This window comes from Hypanus sabinus, chromosome 11, assembly GCF_030144855.1.
Source record: "Hypanus sabinus isolate sHypSab1 chromosome 11, sHypSab1.hap1, whole genome shotgun sequence".
NCBI classification, from domain to species: domain Eukaryota; kingdom Metazoa; phylum Chordata; class Chondrichthyes; order Myliobatiformes; family Dasyatidae; genus Hypanus; species Hypanus sabinus.
The window spans coordinates 46170675-46191274 of record NC_082716.1 but is presented as its reverse complement, the minus strand read 5'-3'; the positions used below and the strand labels follow the sequence as shown (position 1 = coordinate 46191274).

The following is a 20600-nucleotide window of genomic DNA, read 5'->3' as shown; positions in this document are numbered from 1 at the left end:
ATTGACCAGTTAATTTACATTAATGATATTGCTTGAAGCTTAAATGTTAGCCAGAACAGCATAAAATATTTTCTTCAAATAGCAGTTATATCTTTTAAATCAAACAAGAGGCACATTTTCTCTGGAAGATAGTTCTTCTACAGTGCAGTACTCTCTCAATAATTCACTGTGGTATCATCCTAGATTTTGTGTTCAAACATAGAAAGGTGATTAAATCTCTAGTTTAACGCAGGTCTGCCAGTTGTAATGACCCAAGAGGAAGACAATACATTAAGACAATGGTCTAGATTTTATGTTAGCATGAGACCAAAATTACTCCGTAAAATTGATAGCAACTTTGGGATTGCCTTATTTGCATGATATGTTGCAAAAAATCTGAAGCTGCTTTCAATAATTCATTGCAACACTGCCAGTTCCAATCCAACAATTATATCAACACTGACGCCAACAAGGAGCAAAAACTTAAAATAAACTTCCAGCACTTAACTCTGTTGATGCTTTTGTACAATACCTAAAGAGAGACAAAGAAAGCTTTCCCATGTCAGAGAAGCAGTTTAAGGGATATTGCTCAAAGAAACCAAGATAACAGATTTCAATTAGCTTGTTAATTGAAAATCTCTTCAGCAGCACGTTAATTTAGGAATAGTTTATTAGAATTCTTTAAAATGATGTGCAATGTCTATTAACTCTACATGAGTAATAATGTCCATGCTGTGAACTATGGAGGTCAACTGGCTCAGAGTAAGGAAGCAAAGAGTGGTAGTTGAGAGTTATTTCTCAGAATGGAAATCAGTGACTAGTGGTGTGGCATACGGGTTGGCGTTATTTATTTATACAAACTGTTTGGATGCAAATACACAATACTTGCCTAGTAAATTTGAGATCACACCTTTTAGGAGTTGTTGATAGTGAAGATCATAGGGGGATCTTGATCAGTTAAGGAAGTGGGCCGAAGAATGGCAAGTGGATTAAACACAGTTAAGTATGAGAAAAGTCAAACCAGCAGAATCCAATTCAGGTTTAATATCACTGGCATATGTTGTGAATTATGTTGCTTTGTGGCAGCAATATAATACAATCTATAAATTACAATAAGAAATATATATATTAAAAAGCGCAAAAATGAGCAAAGAAAAAGAAAGAAATAGTGAGGTAGAGTAACACACACAAAATGCTGGAGGGCCTCAGCAGGCCAGGCAGCCTCTATGGAAAAGAGTAAACAGTCAATGTTTAGGGCTGAGACCCTTCAGCAGTCCTAATGAAGGGACACTTCAGCCCAAAGTGTCAGCTGTTTACTCTTTTCCACAGATGCTACCTGGTCTGCTGAATTCCTCCAGCATTTTTGTGTGTTGCTTTGGATTTCCTGCATCTGCAGATTTTCTTATGTTTGTGAGACAGTGTACATGGGTTCATTGTTCATTCAGAAATCTGATAGTGGTGGGGAACAAGCTGTTTCTAAAATGTTGAGTATGTATCTTCAGGCACCTACACCTCTTCCTTGATGGTATCAATGAAAAAGGGGAATGTTATGGGCAAATGGGGTCACTAATGATGGATACTGCCCATTTGAGGCATCACTTTTTAAATATGTCCTCAATACCTGGGAGCCCAATGTCCATGATGGAGCTGGCTGAGTTCTCTGCTTTTTGCACCTCTTTCCAATCCTGCACTACGATCCTTCCATCTCCAGTTAGAATGCACTACCTGGTACATCTGTAGAAATTTCCGAGAGCCTTTGATACCATCCAAAGTCTCCCCAAACTCCTAATGAAATACAGCTGCTCTGTGTTTTCTTTGTAATTTAATACATTGGCCCCAAGATAGATTTTCAGGGGTATTTGCACCTAGGAACTTGAAGTTGCTCAATCTTTTCACTGTTGATCCCTGGATGAGGACTGGTGTGTGTGTTCCCTCGACCTCTCCTTCCTGAAAAGCACAATCAAGTCCTTGGACTTACTGATGTTGAGTACAAGATTGTTGTTGTGACACCGCTCAACCAGCTGATCTATCACACTCTTGTACGCTTCCTCATCACCATCTAAAATTTTGCCAACACTAGTTGTGACAACAGTAAATTTACAGATGGCGTTTGAGCTGTGCCTAGCCACACAGTTGTGGGTTAGAGAGAATAGAGCAGTGGTCTAAGCACGCATCCTTGAGATGTGCGAATGTTAATTGTCAGCAAACAGATGTTATTTCCAATCGGCACTGGCTGTGGTATCCCAATGTGGAAGGCAAGTATCTAGTTGCAGAGGGAGGTACAGACACCCAGGTTTGGAACTCGTTCATTAGTGCTGAAGAAATGATGGTGTTAAATGCTAAACTGTAACAAATAAACAGCAGCCTGATGTAGGTATTGCTATTGTCCAGGTGATTCAAGGCTGAATGAGGAGCTAGTGAGACTGCATCCACTGTAACGAAGGACTTATACAATGAATGTGAAGTGTAATGATACAAAGAGATCTAGCAATGCAAGTGCATAGCTCATTGAAAATTGTATCACATCAGATGATAAAAAGGCCTCCATTAAGTTAGAGCACCAAACACAGGGGCTAGGACATTATATTGTAGTTGTATTATTCATTGGTGAGGCTGCACTTGGAATACTGTGTACAGTTTTGGCTGCCCTTTTATAGGAAGGTCATGGTTAAACTGGAAGGACTACAAAAAAAATTATGAGGATGTTGCTAGGACCAGAAGGCCTGAGTTAAAGAGAGGTTTATTCCTCCAAATGTAGGAAAATAAAGATATAGAAGTGATTAAAAGATAAAGAAGTGTAGATAAGGTTGATGCTAAAAGTCATTTCACGAGATTGGGGAGTCTAAAACTAGGGTGCTAAGTTTAGAGTGAGTGGGAAAAGATTTCAAAAGGACCTGAGAGGCAACTTTTTCATACAAAGGGTAGCGAGTACATAGAACGAGCTGCCAAAGGAAATGGTTGAGGTAAATGGAGTGGTGGGGCTAGCAGCGATATGGGCCAAACACAGGAACTAGCTGGGTGGGCACCATGGTCGGCTTAGATTCACTGGACCAAAACACCTGTATTTGTGCTGTATTGCTCTATGATTCTTAGTTATTTAGAGAGATTGGACAGGCTGGTTTTGTTTTTCCTGGAACAAAGGATGATGAAGGGTGACCTGACAGAGATGGATATAATTAGAAAAGACATGGATATGCAGATAGTCAGAGTTATTTTTTTTACTGCAAAGGTCTCAAAAACAAGAGAGGATAAATTTAAGCTGACAGGAAGAAGTTTTAAAGGGCATTTGAGGGTAAGAGTTTAAAAAAAAGTGAGAATAATCTATATCTGGAATTCACTGCCAGAGGAGTCATATGCAATCAGTACAATTAAAAGAGATTTAGACTGGCACTTATTTAGGTAAGGCACAGAAAGATATAAACCGAATATGGCCAAATAGGATTGGTGCAAATGGGCAAAGTTAACATTGATAGACCAAAGAACCTTTTGTGCTGTACAATTCTATGATAGGGTTTTAAACAAGTTATTTTAAATATTTCCAATTTTCCTAATGCTCAGTTCAATTGCCTATCATATGTGCATTGCCGACAAAAACACATACAAATGCTTGACAATGAATCAACACATGAACTATGTAAAAGCAGATTAGTATGAATGCTCCAAATACTAGAACAATAAAATCCAGAGTTTTTAAAATGGTAAGAGACTGAAAAACACTGGTACTCAGAGGGAACTGGCTGCCTGTACAAATCACTGGAAGTTAACTTGCAGCTACAGCAAGCAAGTGGACAAATAACAAAGTAGCTTTTATGGAATGAGGATTTTAGTACAAGAGTAAATTATCCTGCTTCACTTACGTTTATACATAGGGTTATGGTGAAAACATAACTGAATTACTGAGCGTAGATCCTAGTCAGGATATGCAGAGGTGACGCAGCAAAGATTCACCAGATTAATTCCTGATATGGCAGATTTGTTGTACAAGGGGAGTTTAAGTAAACTGAGCCACCTGATGCAAAAGAGAATACAAGTTCTTAAGGAGTTCAACAGGATAGATGCCACATTGCTATTTTTCCTGGCAGGTTTCCACAATCAGGAGGTCGCAGCATCAAATTGTTTAATTATTAGTAATGAAGGACAAAGTTCATAAGAAATTTCTTCACCAGGTACAATGAATCTTTTGAATTTGCAATGCAAAATGACTATGGAACCCTAGTCACTCAGTTTATTCAAGATGGGAATGAAAAGATTTTTGGTAATTAACGGATAAGATTTGTGTAGAAAAGTTGTGCTAAAAAGGTAAATCAAATATGACTTATCGAATAACAATGTGGGAACAGTGGGCTTCTCCTGCTACTTCTAATGTAGAACAGAAAATTCTGAGTACTCAACATGTTAGGAAGCATATGTGGAAATAAAAAAGGAATGTTAATATCTCAAGTCAGTGTAATTTTTTGATTATCTTTGATCACATACATGTCTTATTACAAATGGAGGCTTGCTAGTGGTTGTCTTTTTAAATTCATAAGGTCCTAGATTTAGGTGCGCAAGTCTCTGATTTGCTTCCTCTGAAAGTGCTGCCATTCGTCTTTTGGTATATGGTGATGGAGACCGTGTCTGGGATGCGATTGTAGGTTCCTCGTAGCGGTTATGTTTGCTGAACTTTCTTGGGCATTCTGCAAGGCAAGTTTTCCTCTTAGATGATTTTGTCAAAGATTGTCTGACTGGGGAGGTCTGTGTTTCCAACTTCATATTGTTCTCCTAAAAAAGATTATTTTGCGCAAAGGCATTAATAAAAGAAATAAAATAATCTAGTAGATGAAACACAAAAAAGTTAGCAAGCAAGTACAGCAAATAATTATGAAAACTAATGGGTTGTTGGCCTTTATTACAGGGAATATAAATGCAGGGAAGTATTGAAATTGCCAAACAACAGTGCTCTTTATATCCTTGTAGGTAACTTCAACAATAGCACCTCCAACGTACTTTAGCAGTCTCACTAAAAGTTTATAGTAATCTAAAATTCAATAATGTACTCCGAAGACTCCAGGATCCCCCAGAGTAAAAATTCAATAGTACTGTCAACAAACTACACAAAGATTTTCTGAAGCTTATGAGAATCCTGCTGAATCTGTCCTAGATTAGACTGGGTGCAGGAAGTGTGTGCCAGCTACTAATCTCCCTTCGCAGAATGGAAAGAATTTTTTTTTCCTTCAGTAAAGACATTTGTCTCCAATACAGGGTGAAAAGTTTAGTCAAAGATGGTATAAGCAATTCTTTATGCATCTCACTCCTTTCCCTGGTATTAAGAGATCCTAATAAGCTTCAGGTATCTCAAAGAATGAGAAAGGCTGTTAATTTTGATGTGTTTTTAATGCTGCAAACATAATGTTCATTTTGTCAATTTTTACAGTATTTTGCTGCATTTCCAATTATGTCAATTTACTTTTAATCTACCTGTGTGTAATACATAATTCAGTTTTAATCCTTGAATTAAAAGACTGCAAACTATCCTTCAACACTATTTTTTCTTTCTAGTAATTATGTGATGTGTGTGAAGAATTACAGAGTTACATAAACATTAAAGAAATAGTTGTTTTAATGAGAAGGACATTCACACAACTGACAGGAGCATTAATCCAGAACATATTCAGCAATGTGGGCAGATTTACTATACATGGCAGAATAAATAATTAATATTTTTAAAACAATATTTTAGTCAATTATTTAGTGCAAAGCTCACCGCATATTCTATTTGTATAGGGTTGAGTAGGCATTCTTTGATAATTGATGTTGTTGAAAATTCTAGTCGGGGAGCTATACCCTGAAGGAGAAAAGACCAAATAACATCAACAATTAAATCTACATCTCTCACATAATATCATGAGAAAAAAAACATGACTTATCAGAACATACCTAAACATCATCCTACACAGATCTACCGCTACCATTACCTAATTACAGAAAACCATATATTCATTCTAACCAGTTCATAATTCTCCACTTCAGAAATTAATGTTTCAAGCATCTTCACAGTGTGTCTGAGGTGATCTACTAGAAGTTCACTAAAGTGGGTGCAGAGGGATTGTTTCTTGGCCAGAGAGGTATCATCTTTTTATGTGTTGATTAAGATTTCTGGAGATAAATATACTTCCATTACTGCACCCAAGATTCCTCTCTTCAATCACCACTAAATACATGTTAAACAGCTATTTACATAATCTGAATTTATAGGGCCTTACTAGGCTGCCAGCCTGTCTACACGTCACACTAACCTCACTTTTTAAATCAATTCTTTGTACATAAAAATAGGTGCAATTTCCTGAGAATCAGATACAATTCCAGATTTCCACAGAACTGATGACATAGGATCGAGACGTGGAAATCCAGCTCTCCCATAAGAAACCAGTAAAATAATGTCTAAGTGAAGAAAAGTTAGTAAATACTTTTTTAAAATTACTTATAAACTACTCAGGATTTTCTTAAGATATGTCTCCTAAACAGAAGCAGAAGAAAACTACTACTTTGAAGACAACACAAGTTGTAAAAGAATCAAGGCCGGCCGCCATGAAAGAGCCTCGGGCTCAAGTGCATTTTACCTCCGGCGATACAGAACAGGATACTGCGGCAACATCAACCGCTTCCCAAAAAAAAAGAGCAACAGGAATTGCACATGCGTGAAGGAAGGGGCATGCGCAAACACGAGCAACCTAAACTACAAATCCCAGCTAGGATCGGGACTGAAAGTGAAAGTGAATATGAGGTGGAATCAGATTCTCTGGATAAATCAGACGAAGATGAAGAGACAAAGAAGAGCAACAGGAAGAGGTTGGAGGTGATATTGGAGACAAAAAAATCTTTGGTGCAAATAATGCATGAATTAAAAGCATTAAAAGTAATAAAAAAGATATTAAAAATATGAAGATTATGTTTGATAAAACGATGAAAAGACAGGACAAAATGGACAAGAAAATTAAAAACTTGGATGAAACAACAGGAGACACCATTGATAGAGTGAATAAAATGGAAGATAATATTTCTGCCTGGACATCAGAAAGAAAACGGTTGTTGGAAAAAGTGGATGTACTTGAAAATTTTAGCAGACATAATAATATTAAGATTGTTGGACTTAAAGAAGGTATAGAGGGAGAGGATCCAATAATTTTTTTCATAAATGGATTCTGGAAATTTTGAAAATGGAAGAAGGAACCCAGTTAATTGAAATTGAAAGGGCTCACAGAGCCTTAAGATCAAGACCTCAAGTTGATCAAAACCCACAATCAATCTTGATAAAATGCTTAAGATATCAAGATAAAGAAAAGATCCTGAAGGCGGCTACCCGACGTGCCAGAAAGAGAAATGAGCCATTGATGATAGAAGGGAAAACAGTTCTTTTCTATCCTGATATAAGTTATGACCTTTTGAAGAGAAAGAAGGAATTTAACCCAGCGAAAAAAGTTTTATGGGAAAAGGGTTATAAATTTATATTGCACCACCCGGCAACCCTGATAATTTTTTTGGATGACGGAAAAAGAAGATCTTTTACTGATTATCGGGATGCGGAAGAATTTGCACAAGAACTCCCAAATATTCGCAAACCACAGCCAAAGATTTAAAAGTGAAACGAATTAAAGATGAAAACAGGGACAGTGAATGGAGTTGATGGATGTTTAAGGACAGAAGAATATTTAAATATATTCTGAATTATATGATACAGGGGGAGAAAGGCAAAAATTTGAGCAATATTAATCGAGAGTAGTGATATTATTTTTTCTTCTCTTATATATACTTTTTTATGTTATGGGGGAGCTGGGGGAACTTCGGATCGATTGCTACGGGATTCACGTGTATAATCATGGCGATTGCCATGACCCGTACAACGGGGGGGGGGGGGGAATGTGTTTTTTTATTCACAACATTAGTAGGGGGGATATTTTGTTATTTTTTTCTTTAATCTTTTTTTCTTTGCCTGGACAATCGGGGGGTGGGGGGAGACACATAGCAGGACTGAAAATTTTAAAAAGATTCCCCAAGGTACTACGAAAGTTAAAAAGTTAGGTATTACTATAGACTGGAGTAACCCTGTTAAAAATAATGACTAATTTACTGAATTTTTAAAGTTTTAATGTTAATGGGCTTAATGGACCGCTGAAAAGAAAAAGAATTTTTACATTAAGTAAATGAAAATAGATATAGCTTTTAGCTGCATTCCACTTGAAAAAATTACTTATAATTTAAGAGAAAATATGAAATATTTCAGAAAATTTGGCGCCCTTATTTACAAATACAGAATTACAGATAGGATTAAATATATAAAGCAAACACGAGGAAATCTGCAGATGCTGGAAATTCAAACCACACACACAAAATGCTGGTGGAACACAGCAGGCCAGGCAGCATCCATAGGGAGAAGTGCTGTCAACGTTTCGGGCCGAGACATCAGGCGTCCTGATGAAGGGACTCGGCCCGAAACGTTGACAGCGCTTCTCCCTATAGATGCTGCCTAGCCTGCTGTGTTCCACCAGCATTTTGTGTGTGGATTAAATATATAGGTGCTCCGAAGATAAAATTATTGGTTATTTGGGGAAAGAAATAAATATACATACTAAAGCTATTATGAACTCCATGGAGCATGTGAGGATCTTCCAATATCCTGGCATTCTTTCTTTCTTTTTTCTTTCTCTTTTTTTTTCTCTTTCTAAAGGGGTATGTTAGGGGGGAGGGGGGAAGGGTTGATTTTTTTTTCCCTTCTGTAACCATTTGAAAATTCAATAAAAAAAATTTATTTAAAAAAACTGAGGCTGAATAAATATTTGCAATCTGAAAAATCAGAGGGCTTAATTGCTGCAAGAATTCTTCTAATCATCTGCAATAGGTTTGGTGGACCATTCTTATTTTCTGTTGTTCCTCTGATTTTTGCAGAGCTTTAAGGGTGAAACAAATTTGAGATAAAATGGCCTCAGTTTGCCCACCTGCTCATCTGGCAAATTATATTAGAAAACTCTTGACTTATTTTCTTGTCATTGCTCACCAAATATCACAAAAATGTTTATTTTCCCTTAATACTTGCTCTAAGGAACATTAGTCTCCAGCTCGACCCTCTGGCAATCTCACCTGCATTTATTGCCCTCCCTTGCTTTGCTTAATCTCTCTACCCAAACAAACTTCACCATCCTTGTTCATAGCTGCCTATTTTGCAGCTTCTGTAATTTATTTATTTCCATGACCTAAATTATTAAAAAACCATCTCTGATCACTTAGTCATATCTTTTTCTAATCACATCTCTAATCCTTTTTCCTATTTATTTCATAGAACATTATAACACAGGAACAGGCCCTTTAGCCTACCATGTCTATAAGACCACTATGCTGATTTAAACTAATTCCTTCTGCTTGGACATGATCCATATCACTTCAACACGAGTGAATGTGCAGACGCTGGAAATAAATAAAAACACAAAATGCTGGCAGAACTCAGCAGGCCAGACAGCATCTGTGGGAGGAGGTAGTGATGATGTTTCGGGCCGAAACCCTTCAGCAGGAGTTGTGGTGAACTATGTGCCTGTCTGGACACGCCCCCTGCTGACTGCTCCTGTGGCTCCTCCCACAGGCCCCTGTATAAAGGCGATCTGAGGCCTGACGCTCGGCCTCAGTCTCCAGGTCGTAGTATGATGGACACTCACTCCTGGTTCCTTCTTCCAGTCAATAAAATTGATGCACCATCAATAACTCACACTGAGACGTAAGGCGAGATATCGGCTTTTATTGACTGGAAGAAGGAACCAGGAGTGAGTGTCCATCATACTATGACCTGGGCTCCTCCCACAGGAGTGAAGTAACATGGGATGGTCAAGGGGGGATAAGAAGTGGGGGGGGGGGGGGAGGGATAAAGTAGAGAGCTGGGAAGTGATAGGCTGGAGGGAAGGTGGAGAATTATGGGAAATAAAAGAGTAAGAAAGGTAGGGCTGGGGGGGAGATTATAGTGAGGGGGGGAAGAGAGTGAAAGAGAACCAGACTAAAATAATAGATAGGGATGGTGGGCAGGGGTATCAACGGAGGTTTGTGAGTTGAATGTTCATGCCGGCTGGTAGGAGGCTACCTAGGCGGGAGATAAGGTATTATTCCATCGCATGCCGGCCACACACTTCAATTCCACAGACCACTCCCACCGACATGTCTGTCCATGGCCTCCTCTACCGTCAAGATGAGGCCATACGCAGGTCGATGGAGCAGTACCTTATCTCCCACCTAGGTAGCCTCCTACCTGCCGACATGAACATCCAACTCACAGACCTCCGTTGATACCCCTGCCCCCACCTTACCCCCATCCCTATCTATTATTTTAGTCTGGTTCTCTTTCTCTCCGTTTTTCCCCCTCACTAATCTCCACCCCAGCCCTACCTTTCTTTCTCTTTTATTTCCCATAATTCTCCACCTTCCCCCTAGCCCATTTCCCTGTAGCCTAAAATTTCCTAGCTCTCTACTTCATCCCTACCCACACTTCTTATACCCCCTTGATCATCCCATGTTACTACAATCCTGATGAAGGGTTTTGGCCCAAAACGTTGTCACTACCTCCTCCCATAGATGCTGTCTGGCCTGCTGAGTTCTGCCAGCATTTTGTGTTTTTATCCATATCACTTCATTCTCTGACTAAATGCCTTTTAAGCACCACTATGATATCTGCCTCCAGCATCACCCTGGCAGCCTAATCTAAGCACTAACTTATGTATAAAAGAAACTTCCTTTAAACTTTCCCCTTCAACCTATGCCGTCTAGTACTTGACATTTCCATCCTGAGGAAAGAACTCTGTCTAATTTATCAACACCTCTCAATTTCTGTAAACTCCTTTCAGCCTCTGACACTCTAGAGAAAACAAGTTTCAAAAGAACTCCCAAATCACTGACAAATTAATAGTTGCTTTCTCTATACCCTTTCACCCTCTCATAAAATTTCTCTCTCTCTCTCATCTGAGCTTGCTCCTTTAAGATTCTCCATATACCCATGCTTTTAACAAAGCTTTTGAAAACTGTATGCAGTCTTCATATTGTTTGATAAAGTTCTTAGGAATGTTTTGTTTATTAAAGCACTACATAAATGTGCACTGCACTTGTTATTTTCCTTTAATGACCTCCTGCTCATACCTTCACTCAATACTTTTCCTCCAACGGCTTCTGTTCTGCTTTATAAACAGTCATCTGCCTTGTGGCAATGCTAGCAGTGGCAGAAGTTTCTAGTTTATATCATTCTTACATCCAATACTTATACAGTTTTAGGAAAGTTGCAGCTCCTCTTCACTAACCACTAACACAGGTACAATTCAAGCCTGTGTGCTTAGCTCTCTGCTCTATCTCCATACATACATGACAGTGTGGCTAAATGCAGCTCCTATATCATCTTCAAATCTACTACAGCGCCGCTGTTGATGGATGAATTATAGGTGGTGATGGGTCAACTTACAGGAGCAAGATAAGTTACATGGTTCAATAAGTACTGCAAAAACCTCTCGCTTATCAGCTGAACTAAAGAGCTGATTGTTGACTTCAGGAAGGGGAAAGAGGATGATCATGCACTGGTCTACACCAAAGAGTCAATAATTTTAAATTCCTGGGTGTTACTCTATCCGATGGCTCATCCTGGGCCAGTACATAGATGCAATCACAAGGAAATCATGCCAGTATCATTACTTTCTCAGGAGATTAAGAAAGTTCAGCTTATCATTGAACACTAAAACCTACACTTAAATGTACCCTGGCTGGTTGCATCATGATCTTCAATGGCAATTCAAAGGTGCAGGAGCATAAGAAACTAAAGTATTGGATTCTACCCACATCCCAGGCATATCCCTCCCACAACTTGTATTACCTCCAGGAGGCAATATTTAATATAAAAAATCCCCACCATCTGCACCATGCCATCTTTTCACAGCTATCATCAGGCAGGAGATAGAGTAGTCCGAAGTCCCATGCTACCAAGTTTAAGAACAGCTACTTCCCTTCATCCAAAATCAGATTTAATATCACTGGCGAATGTTGTGAAATTTGGGGCTTTCATAGCAGCAACACAATACATAGTAATAAAAACTGTGAATTACAATAAGTATATTTATTGTATATACATAAAATAGTTAAATAAGTAGTGAGGTAGTGTCCATAGACTCAATGTCCATTCAGAAATCTGATGGTAGAAGGGAAGAAGTTGTTCCTGAATCATTGAGTGTGTGCCTTCATCCTTCTGTACCTCCTTCCTCAAGGTAGCAATGAGAAGAGGGCATGTTGTGGATGCTGGGGAACTGATGGATGCTTTTTGATGCTTCGCTTCTTGAAGATGTTCTGGATGCTACAGAGGCTAGTGCCCATGATGCAGCTGATAGAGTTCACAACTTTCTGCAGCTTCTTTTAATCCTGTGCAGTAGCCCCCAACGCCCCCCCCCCCCACACCTCCATACCAGATGTTTTGCAGCCAGTTAAAATGCTCTCCATGGTACATCTGTAGAAATTTGGGAGCGTCCTTGGTAACATACCAAATCTCCTCAAACTTCTAATGAAATATAGCTGCTGCAGTACCTTCTTTGTAGCATAAATACATTGGGCCCAGCATAGATCCACAGAGAAGCTGATACCCAGGAACTTGAAATTGCTCACTCTTTACACTTCTGATCCCTCTAGAGGACTGGCATATTTTCATCTTACACTTTCTGAAGTCCACAATCAGTTCTATGGTCTTACTGACATGGAGTGTAAGGTTGTTGCTGTGGCACCACTTTGCTTGATCCTGTACACCTTCTTGTCACCATCTGAAATTCTGCCAACAATAGTTGTCAACAGGAAATTTATAGATGGCATTTGAACTGTGCCTAGTCATGGGTGTAGAGAGAATACACAGTCATGGGTGTAGAGAGAATACAGCAGTCAGTTAAGCATGCATCCTTGAGGTGCACCAAGGATGTTCTTAACCAACCAGCTAAATCTAATTACTACAGCTTAGCAACATTATTAACACTCTGACCACTTTCCACAAAAATGAACTTTTTTTATTCTGATTAACTTTGTTTATCAAAATCTTGCACGTTTTTCTCACAAATACTGCTTATATGTGTCTATCATACTGCTGCAAGTAAGTTTTTAATTGGTCAGGTGCATACATGTATTTGTGCACAAGACAATAAACTCAACTTTGACCTCAATCTTAATAACTAGCTCCAGAAGATTATTGCCTGTAGTGAGGTGATCAAGACAAAAAGTCTTGTGGCCATCCTAAGAGTCTTCAATGAAAATACAGGAATATCTCAACTCCCAAGGTATATTGTCTGAAACAGATAAATGAGCAAACATATTTTGAGAAAGGGCAATTCCTAATCAGCAATCAACTGAAAAGGAATTGAGCAAATTTTTCTTTGTGATAGATTTGATGTTAATAGCAATGAGCAAGATCTATTTGGTTGGATGACAGAAAAGCAATCAGATTGCAGAAAGGCAATCTGAATATTATAATGTACACATAGTGCCCACCACATTAATCCCTTGAAGGTTGTTTTAATTTTGTAAAATGTGTGCTCTTATTTCTAATGGATCTTGAGAAACTGCAAATTGTAGATTGAATGTATTTAATCTTCCCTGCTTAATGAAATATCTTTTTGAGCACAATAAGTAGTTCAAACAAAATATTTTAATAGGCATTCAAATGTTAATTTAAGTATTTCAATATATAAACAACTTAGCCACTAACACATGATCATATTATGGCAAGAGGATAAATCTTGATTATTAGAACTTTGTTTTGAAATGACCTTGAATATTTTTTCAAGAACCATTTTAAATGCCTTATAAATATGTCAATAATGAAAGGCTGCTATTTCTTCAGTGTTCCTCCAAAAAAAATAAATTGTCATATTTATGTTTATGGAAGCAAGTTCTATATTCAGAAAAATTTAACCAAATTTTACATGCAAAAAAAATATATAATCCATCAAGTACTACAATGTTGTTATCATCATAACAACTTTTCCTTTACCCACAGTTACAATATCAGAAGAGATCTGACAAGCCTTTTTATAATTTTAGGCCAAAATGGTTAAAAGTTCAACTCAAATTTTGAAGGTGATATTTCGAATGATATGTAGGTCTGGCTTGTCTGTGAATGACATCGGTCTTCTAATATTATGTTTTTGCAAAGGATTTAATGACAATCAATGTCCACCAATGGTGAATTCAATGGTGAGCCAACAATTCATAATATTATTAACTCCTTAATTCACTGAAATAATCTTTGGTCAGAGACAGCAATGGCATTGTTGTGAAAATGTGGTGCTGCTGATACAAGCACAATCATAATAGCTTATTTGCAAAACCATCAAGAACAATTTTCTAACGCATTTAAGCTGGCACTCTACACTTAACCTACATTCACTTTCGCAATATGATTCCAATATGAACTGAAAAATCTTGTAAATAACTGTCAGCAATTTTGTCTTCAGACATGATTCCAAAATATACCACTTAAAAAAAAAACAAAACCAGAGCTTTATTTGTGCAATAGGCAGATTTCTAGCTCATGATGCTAATATCAGAGGCCACTGATTCACGCCAGTGTTGCTTCCCAGTGTCATGGGTGATGAACAGACCTGATGGACAATGGGTTGAAGAGTTAACCATCCCCCCAGAGAAACACGAACTATTACTGTTACTATGCTGACCATGAGAAAGAGAGATGGAAAAACAAGCAAGAACATCGGCGATAGATAAGAGAGAGGGTGAAATTGCTAATTAACCGTATCGTGACTCCTTTTTGAATTATTTACTGTTTCGTTGCAAGGACAATAGTTTGCTCATGAACATTCCTCAGTGGACTGAAGGAGTGGCCTTATTTGATGGACACAGTCATTCAGAATTGATGGATAGCCGAGTCCCCGTGAGTAGGGATAAAAGACAGGTCTGGAGAGACACCATCCAGACATGCCAGTGGACACTGATTGAGTGTTGGAACCCACAAGAAAGGTGGGGGCTTCAAAGACCGAACCAGGAGGCCGGTCATTAAGGCAATCAGTGTTAAAGCAGGGCTGGTGGGGACTTGTGTATGTGTCCACTCATGCCAGGGTGATGAGTCCACCACAGAAGAACGGTCTAGCAGAAGGACGGAGAGGTCATAACTGATTGAACACACCGATACGACGGATTAAGAAAGCAAAGGAAGGTTTGCCTGTCTGTAGCTGTTACATCTCGCTCACTCTCTCTCTCCAACGATTACAACAACCATAACTACATCAGCACTCATGAACTGAACTTTAAACTTTTCTATGACAATTTATTTACCCCTAGACATCGATAGAGCTTGTTTATTATTGATTATTATTATTATTACTACACTTTTAGGTTTATTACTGCTAACTTGTTTTATATATTTTTTTTTGCATTATTGATATGGTTTTGCTTATTTTTATTAATAAACAACTTTAGTTTGGTACCACCAGACTCCAACGGATTCTTCTTTCTCTGCTGGTTAGACACCCAGTTACAGGGTACGTAACACCAGGTATACTCAAATTAAGTATCCAGCCAATCTACATGTAAATTCTGTGGGTAGGGAATTGGGTTCAGGAAGTAAGCAGACTAGACCAAATCCATAGTTTTGCTGGGAAGGCAATGGAATTCCTGTTCTTACTGGTAAGAACAAAGAAACAAGTCTTCTTGAGCACTTTCCAATGGCCACTAATTCTCAATAAACTCCAAAATCTAATCACTGCATCATCACATGCTACATTCAATGCCTGCCTAATTTGCTAATAGGCAACAAAAACACTGGAACTGAATTGGCATTGATTCCATTTGTGAAGTCATCAGCTGCTAATTTGGAGTCATAGATCTCCAGAAACCTAGTTCTAGAAATAAACTTCTCTCTCAACCAAAAATAACTTGAATTTTCTACCCATAAGAACATAAAAAGTGATACTTCTCTCAGCTTATATTCAAATACAGTCAATCCCCGTATTACTGAAATTTAGATAACAGAAATTCACGCTTACTGAATTCCTTAATCATACAAGTTTGAGATGCATAATAAAATTTATTTCCCAGAAATTTAAATGAAAAGCCAATAAATAACACAATACATTGCTTTCAACTCATTTCTTGATGTATGTGCAGATAACACAGATTTGCATTACAGAAAACCATAAGAATAAGCTCCCCAACCCCCACAGCATGGGAGTAGTCTATAAAGATTGAAAAGGGTTACAGTTTAAAATTGAAAGAAAAGAATTTAAAATATACATTGTCATACACAGATGATGAACTACAATAATTATAAATAATATTTAAAACACAACTGTTTCCATTAAAATCAGATTCTACTTTAAGGTTAACTAAGAAGCTTTGGATTAATAGTTTGATATTATGCTGTTGGAAAAAGTTTGAATTAAATTTTTCAAATGTAAAATCTTAGCAAATTTGCATGCAATTTTCAAGTGTTGTATCCTATTAAGTTCTCCATTCTTGTCACTAGTGCTGTTCAAAAAGATCATGTTAGTTGCTGCTCAGTCAGAAAGCACAGTACAGAAGAAGCTGTGATGTGTGGAAGAGCATTGTGTATACTGAGCTGCGTAATAAGTTAGCCTAGCAGACTTATTACCTTCAGCAGCCAAGTTTAATCTAGGTCACTGGGCAGATAAATGCTTCCCAATTTATGCAAACTGTCTTGCTTATGCAGAGGGGTGATAATACTGTCAAAGTAAAATAATACTTCCTTTTTCTAATACGATATGCCTAAAATGGATTCTTGTCTCTTTCAGCAGAGGTACTATATTTGAACTTGATAAACCTTAAATTCACCTTCAATTTCTTAAAGATGATTACTTGTTAGTGTTATGAAGGTACCACAGCTCTGAGGGGCCGAAGGAGCAGGAGCAGCCCCCTCCTTCCGGAGAATCGCAAGATCGCTATTAATTCGGGACTCGGAAGTGAGAGACAATGCAACGGTTTTGACCATTTGTTCTTAGAGGCACCTGGGTCACGTGCAAGTCCCGGCTACGTGACAACTACCATGAACCTGAACACCCTCGGGCCATGTGGGGGTGGAGATTGCATCCCCCTACTTTGATGGACATCTACAACTCTGCAAGTAAAGATAAAAGTGGACTGCAGGAGGCAGTACCCTAGCGATGCACCAGAGGAACTTGCTCGCTCAACACTCCCAGGAGAGCTGGAAACCACTCAGCGCCACGTGTGCTCCTAACTCCTTTGCCTGGGGAGCGGGTGGCTGATACTACCGAGAAGGACTTCGAACTATCAACGGGGAAACCAACGCTCCCCTGATTTTAATGGAGTGGTCAAAAGATACGGGCAAGTCTTCTTTTCGTTCTCACCGATTCCTCTAAGACACGTGACACCCAGCAATTCCTCGAAAGACTTTTGAATGACTCTTTAGATTTCCAATGGACAGAAAAATATTATCCCCTAGACAGCAGCCAAGATTAATGATGATTATGACTATATCCGGGCTTTAGATTGCGTATTGGTGATGTGCATTATCTGAATGTTTGCATTAACCTTACTTTTGTGCCCCTTTATAAATAAAAACGTTTGAAAATAGTGACATCAGACTTCAACAGACCTCTCTATCTTTGCTAGTAAGTTATCCAGTTACGGGATACGTAACACTAGAATGAAATTTTGGAAAATATGTTGCAATGTAATATATATTCTGCATTAACTGTACATCAATACTTACAGGAAAATCAATTGATCTTTTCATTAATAGTTCTCTGTCCATTCCTGGATAGCTTGGTGTTAGCCTCTGACCCGGATAAAGAAACTCCCTCGTGTTCTGCTCATAAATAGACAGTGTTTCACCCACTGCAAAGAAATATTTTGAAGATATCATACCTTGAAACTTATGACCCATTTCTCTTCTGCAATAATAGCAATTCAGAACCCCTAACCCCTCATTGCCCCATTAGGCAATGAACACTGAAATAAGGGTGAGTGTGCCAAATGCTTGACTGGTGCTGAAAAAGATAATACAAGAACAATAATTTGGTACCTGGGTTTCTGCACCTAAGTTACAGAGAAAGGTTGAACAAGTTAGGTCTTTATTCTTTGGAGCATAGAATGTTGGGGGGGGGGGGGACTTGATAGAGGTATATAAAATTATGAGAGGGATAGATAGAGTTGACGTGGATAGGCTTTTTCCATTGAGGGTAGGGGAGATTCAAACAAGAGGACATGAGTTGAGAGTTAGGGGGCAAAAGTTTAGGGGTAACATGAGGGAGAACTTCTTTACTCAGAGAGTGGTAGCTGTGTAGAACGAGCTTCCAGTAGGAGTGGTAGAGTCAGGTTCGATTTTGTCATTTAAAAAAAAAATTGGATAGGTATATGGACAGAAAAGGAATGGAGGGTTATGGGCTGAGAGCAGGTCAGTGGGACTAGGTGAAAGTAAGCGTTCGACACAGACTAGAAGGGCCGAGATGGCCTGGTTCCGTGCTGTAATTATTATATGGTTGGGAGATGATAACAATGGTAAAACCTTTACAATTGATAAAACTAATTTGACACACCCATATCCTCTTAACAACTCTGCTCCTCTTCCTGCCTCACAGTCGTCCTGTTCTTTGTTTCATAACAGAACAAAGACTGATTTGTAAGAACTTCAGCATGTCTTTAACTAGCACTAATGACGCAACTCTCCTGTTGCTAGAATCACGATAGGAAAATCTATCACGCAGAAGGTCAAGCCAGTTCAAATGTGCCAAATTAATCCTCAAGTGGATGTCTGTACAGTCCTTTCCACACATGAGAGTAAGAACTAAGAGGATTAACAGCAAATCTAAGACACAAGAAAGACTGTACATACTAAAAACCTAGAGCAACACACAAGATGTTGAATGAACTCAGCAGGTCAGGCAGCATTTACAATGTTTAATGGACAGTCAATGTTTCAAGTTCAGACCCAATTACAGTTAATGTCATAGTCCAATGAGTTTTGGTTCTATTCCTACCATTGAACTCCAAGGAAGCGGAGGTAAAAACTACACAAATTCAGAGGAAATCCTGATGCATGTTAAAACAATGCCAATCAATTAATCATGTCATATTGTTAACATTTACATTGGAAATAAAATGAACTGAACACAATTGTATGACAAAAGAATTTTTATTTCTATGTCCTTTATCATATGTTTAAGACATTCTGAATGTTTTAGCAATGATTTACCAAAGGACTGGACTCACTATTTTATGTAGTAAAGGGTGGAAATTAATTTTGTGCACAATAAACAAAATTCTATAAGCAATTTAATTAATAACTTGATTATCTGTATCTTTTAAATGACAGCTTTAGTAGAATTTCTTGTTCTTCAAATATTACAATAAAACTGTTAAAATCTAAATTTTAGCAAATGTTCACAAACTTAGATTAAGATTTCATCTGAAGGACTCTGTTACCCTCTCCTTATACTGCATTCACACGAGCACAAACCAGTTCTCCAACTCAGCAGTAAGACCACTGATAATCTTTGCAATCATATGTGGGAAATTCATTAATGATAAATGTACATGTAGTAGTGGTACAGAACATGATTTTTTCCTTGCTGATATAAACATAGGAGATGCAATTTTACCTCAACTTTTTCCACTAGTTAGTGCTGTGAATATTGCTTTCAGGTGAAGCAACAATTTACTTGTACTTTTATTAATTTAATGTTACGCATTTGCAGATCTATGCAGGACCTATTTTACAGGGAGGCCAAAGATATATTGGGCAAGTTCTTTACTGAGCATCTCAGTTCTGTCCAGGTGACTCTGAGCTTCCAATCACTTGGGACCTCAAACAAAAACAAATGCTTGATAAATAGGAGCAGGCCATTCATCAAGATCAAAACTCGTCATCAACCACAGCACCATTTTCTAGCTTCTGATTAACTAGAGTAATTTTGAAGGAGCAAGTGGATGGTGTTGGTCAAGTTCTGTAATTGACAGTACACAACATGCAACAAAACTGCAATTTTTCAAATGCATTCATTGTAAGTCTGAGCCAAAATAGAAAGATAGATTATAGAGCAGAACAAAGTATTAAAGAAAATATTCTCTCAACTACTGTTTGCTGCTCAGCATGGAAATAATGTGCATTGTTCAAGTATGATTTTTAGTAATAGTTATTCATATCCCTGTCAAATTTTTAAATTCCCCTCCTACAAAATAACAGATGTTAACAGGGCAAAGTTGCAAACTGAGATCACAATATACAAACTAACATCTCAAAGACTTTTAAATGCCAACTCTATCACAGTATACTTTCAGTAGAATTTCACTTAATGTTATTTGAAATGAGCAAATAATGCAGAAATTTTTAACTTTGCAATTCTACATTATTTAAATGACCACAAAACCACCAGTTTGTTTTAAAACTGAACAAAATCATGGTGGCAGAAATGAAACAATACCATTTACCTGAAACAATACCATTAAAGTTTAGCAGGTCATGCTGCATCTACGGGATAATCAATAGAGTTGACTCTTCAGATCAAAGTAATTTTGTCTGAACCACAGAGGTCAATATTTAGAACCCAATCTGTATCAACAGTTCAGTGGAGGGAGCCAAGTGCCATATTTGCAAGTTTGGTAACAGT

The 20600-nt window shown here is 38.0% G+C and overlaps 1 protein-coding gene across 4 annotated transcripts in view; it reads right to left on the bottom strand.

The window, feature by feature from the left end:
* The window catches only part of spata6 (spermatogenesis associated 6), a 76256-nt gene that overhangs the window by 33494 nt on the left and 22162 nt on the right, over positions 1 to 20600 (bottom strand). For all 4 annotated transcript variants that reach the window (XM_059984264.1, XM_059984263.1, XM_059984265.1 and 1 more), the window contains exons 5-7: positions 17705 to 17829; positions 5723 to 5803; positions 4456 to 4740 (exon numbers count right to left, since the gene is read on the bottom strand). In XM_059984264.1, coding sequence (XP_059840247.1) covers positions 4456 to 4740; positions 5723 to 5803; positions 17705 to 17829 — 491 coding nt within the window. The remainder of the gene's footprint in view (positions 1 to 4455; positions 4741 to 5722; positions 5804 to 17704; positions 17830 to 20600) is intronic.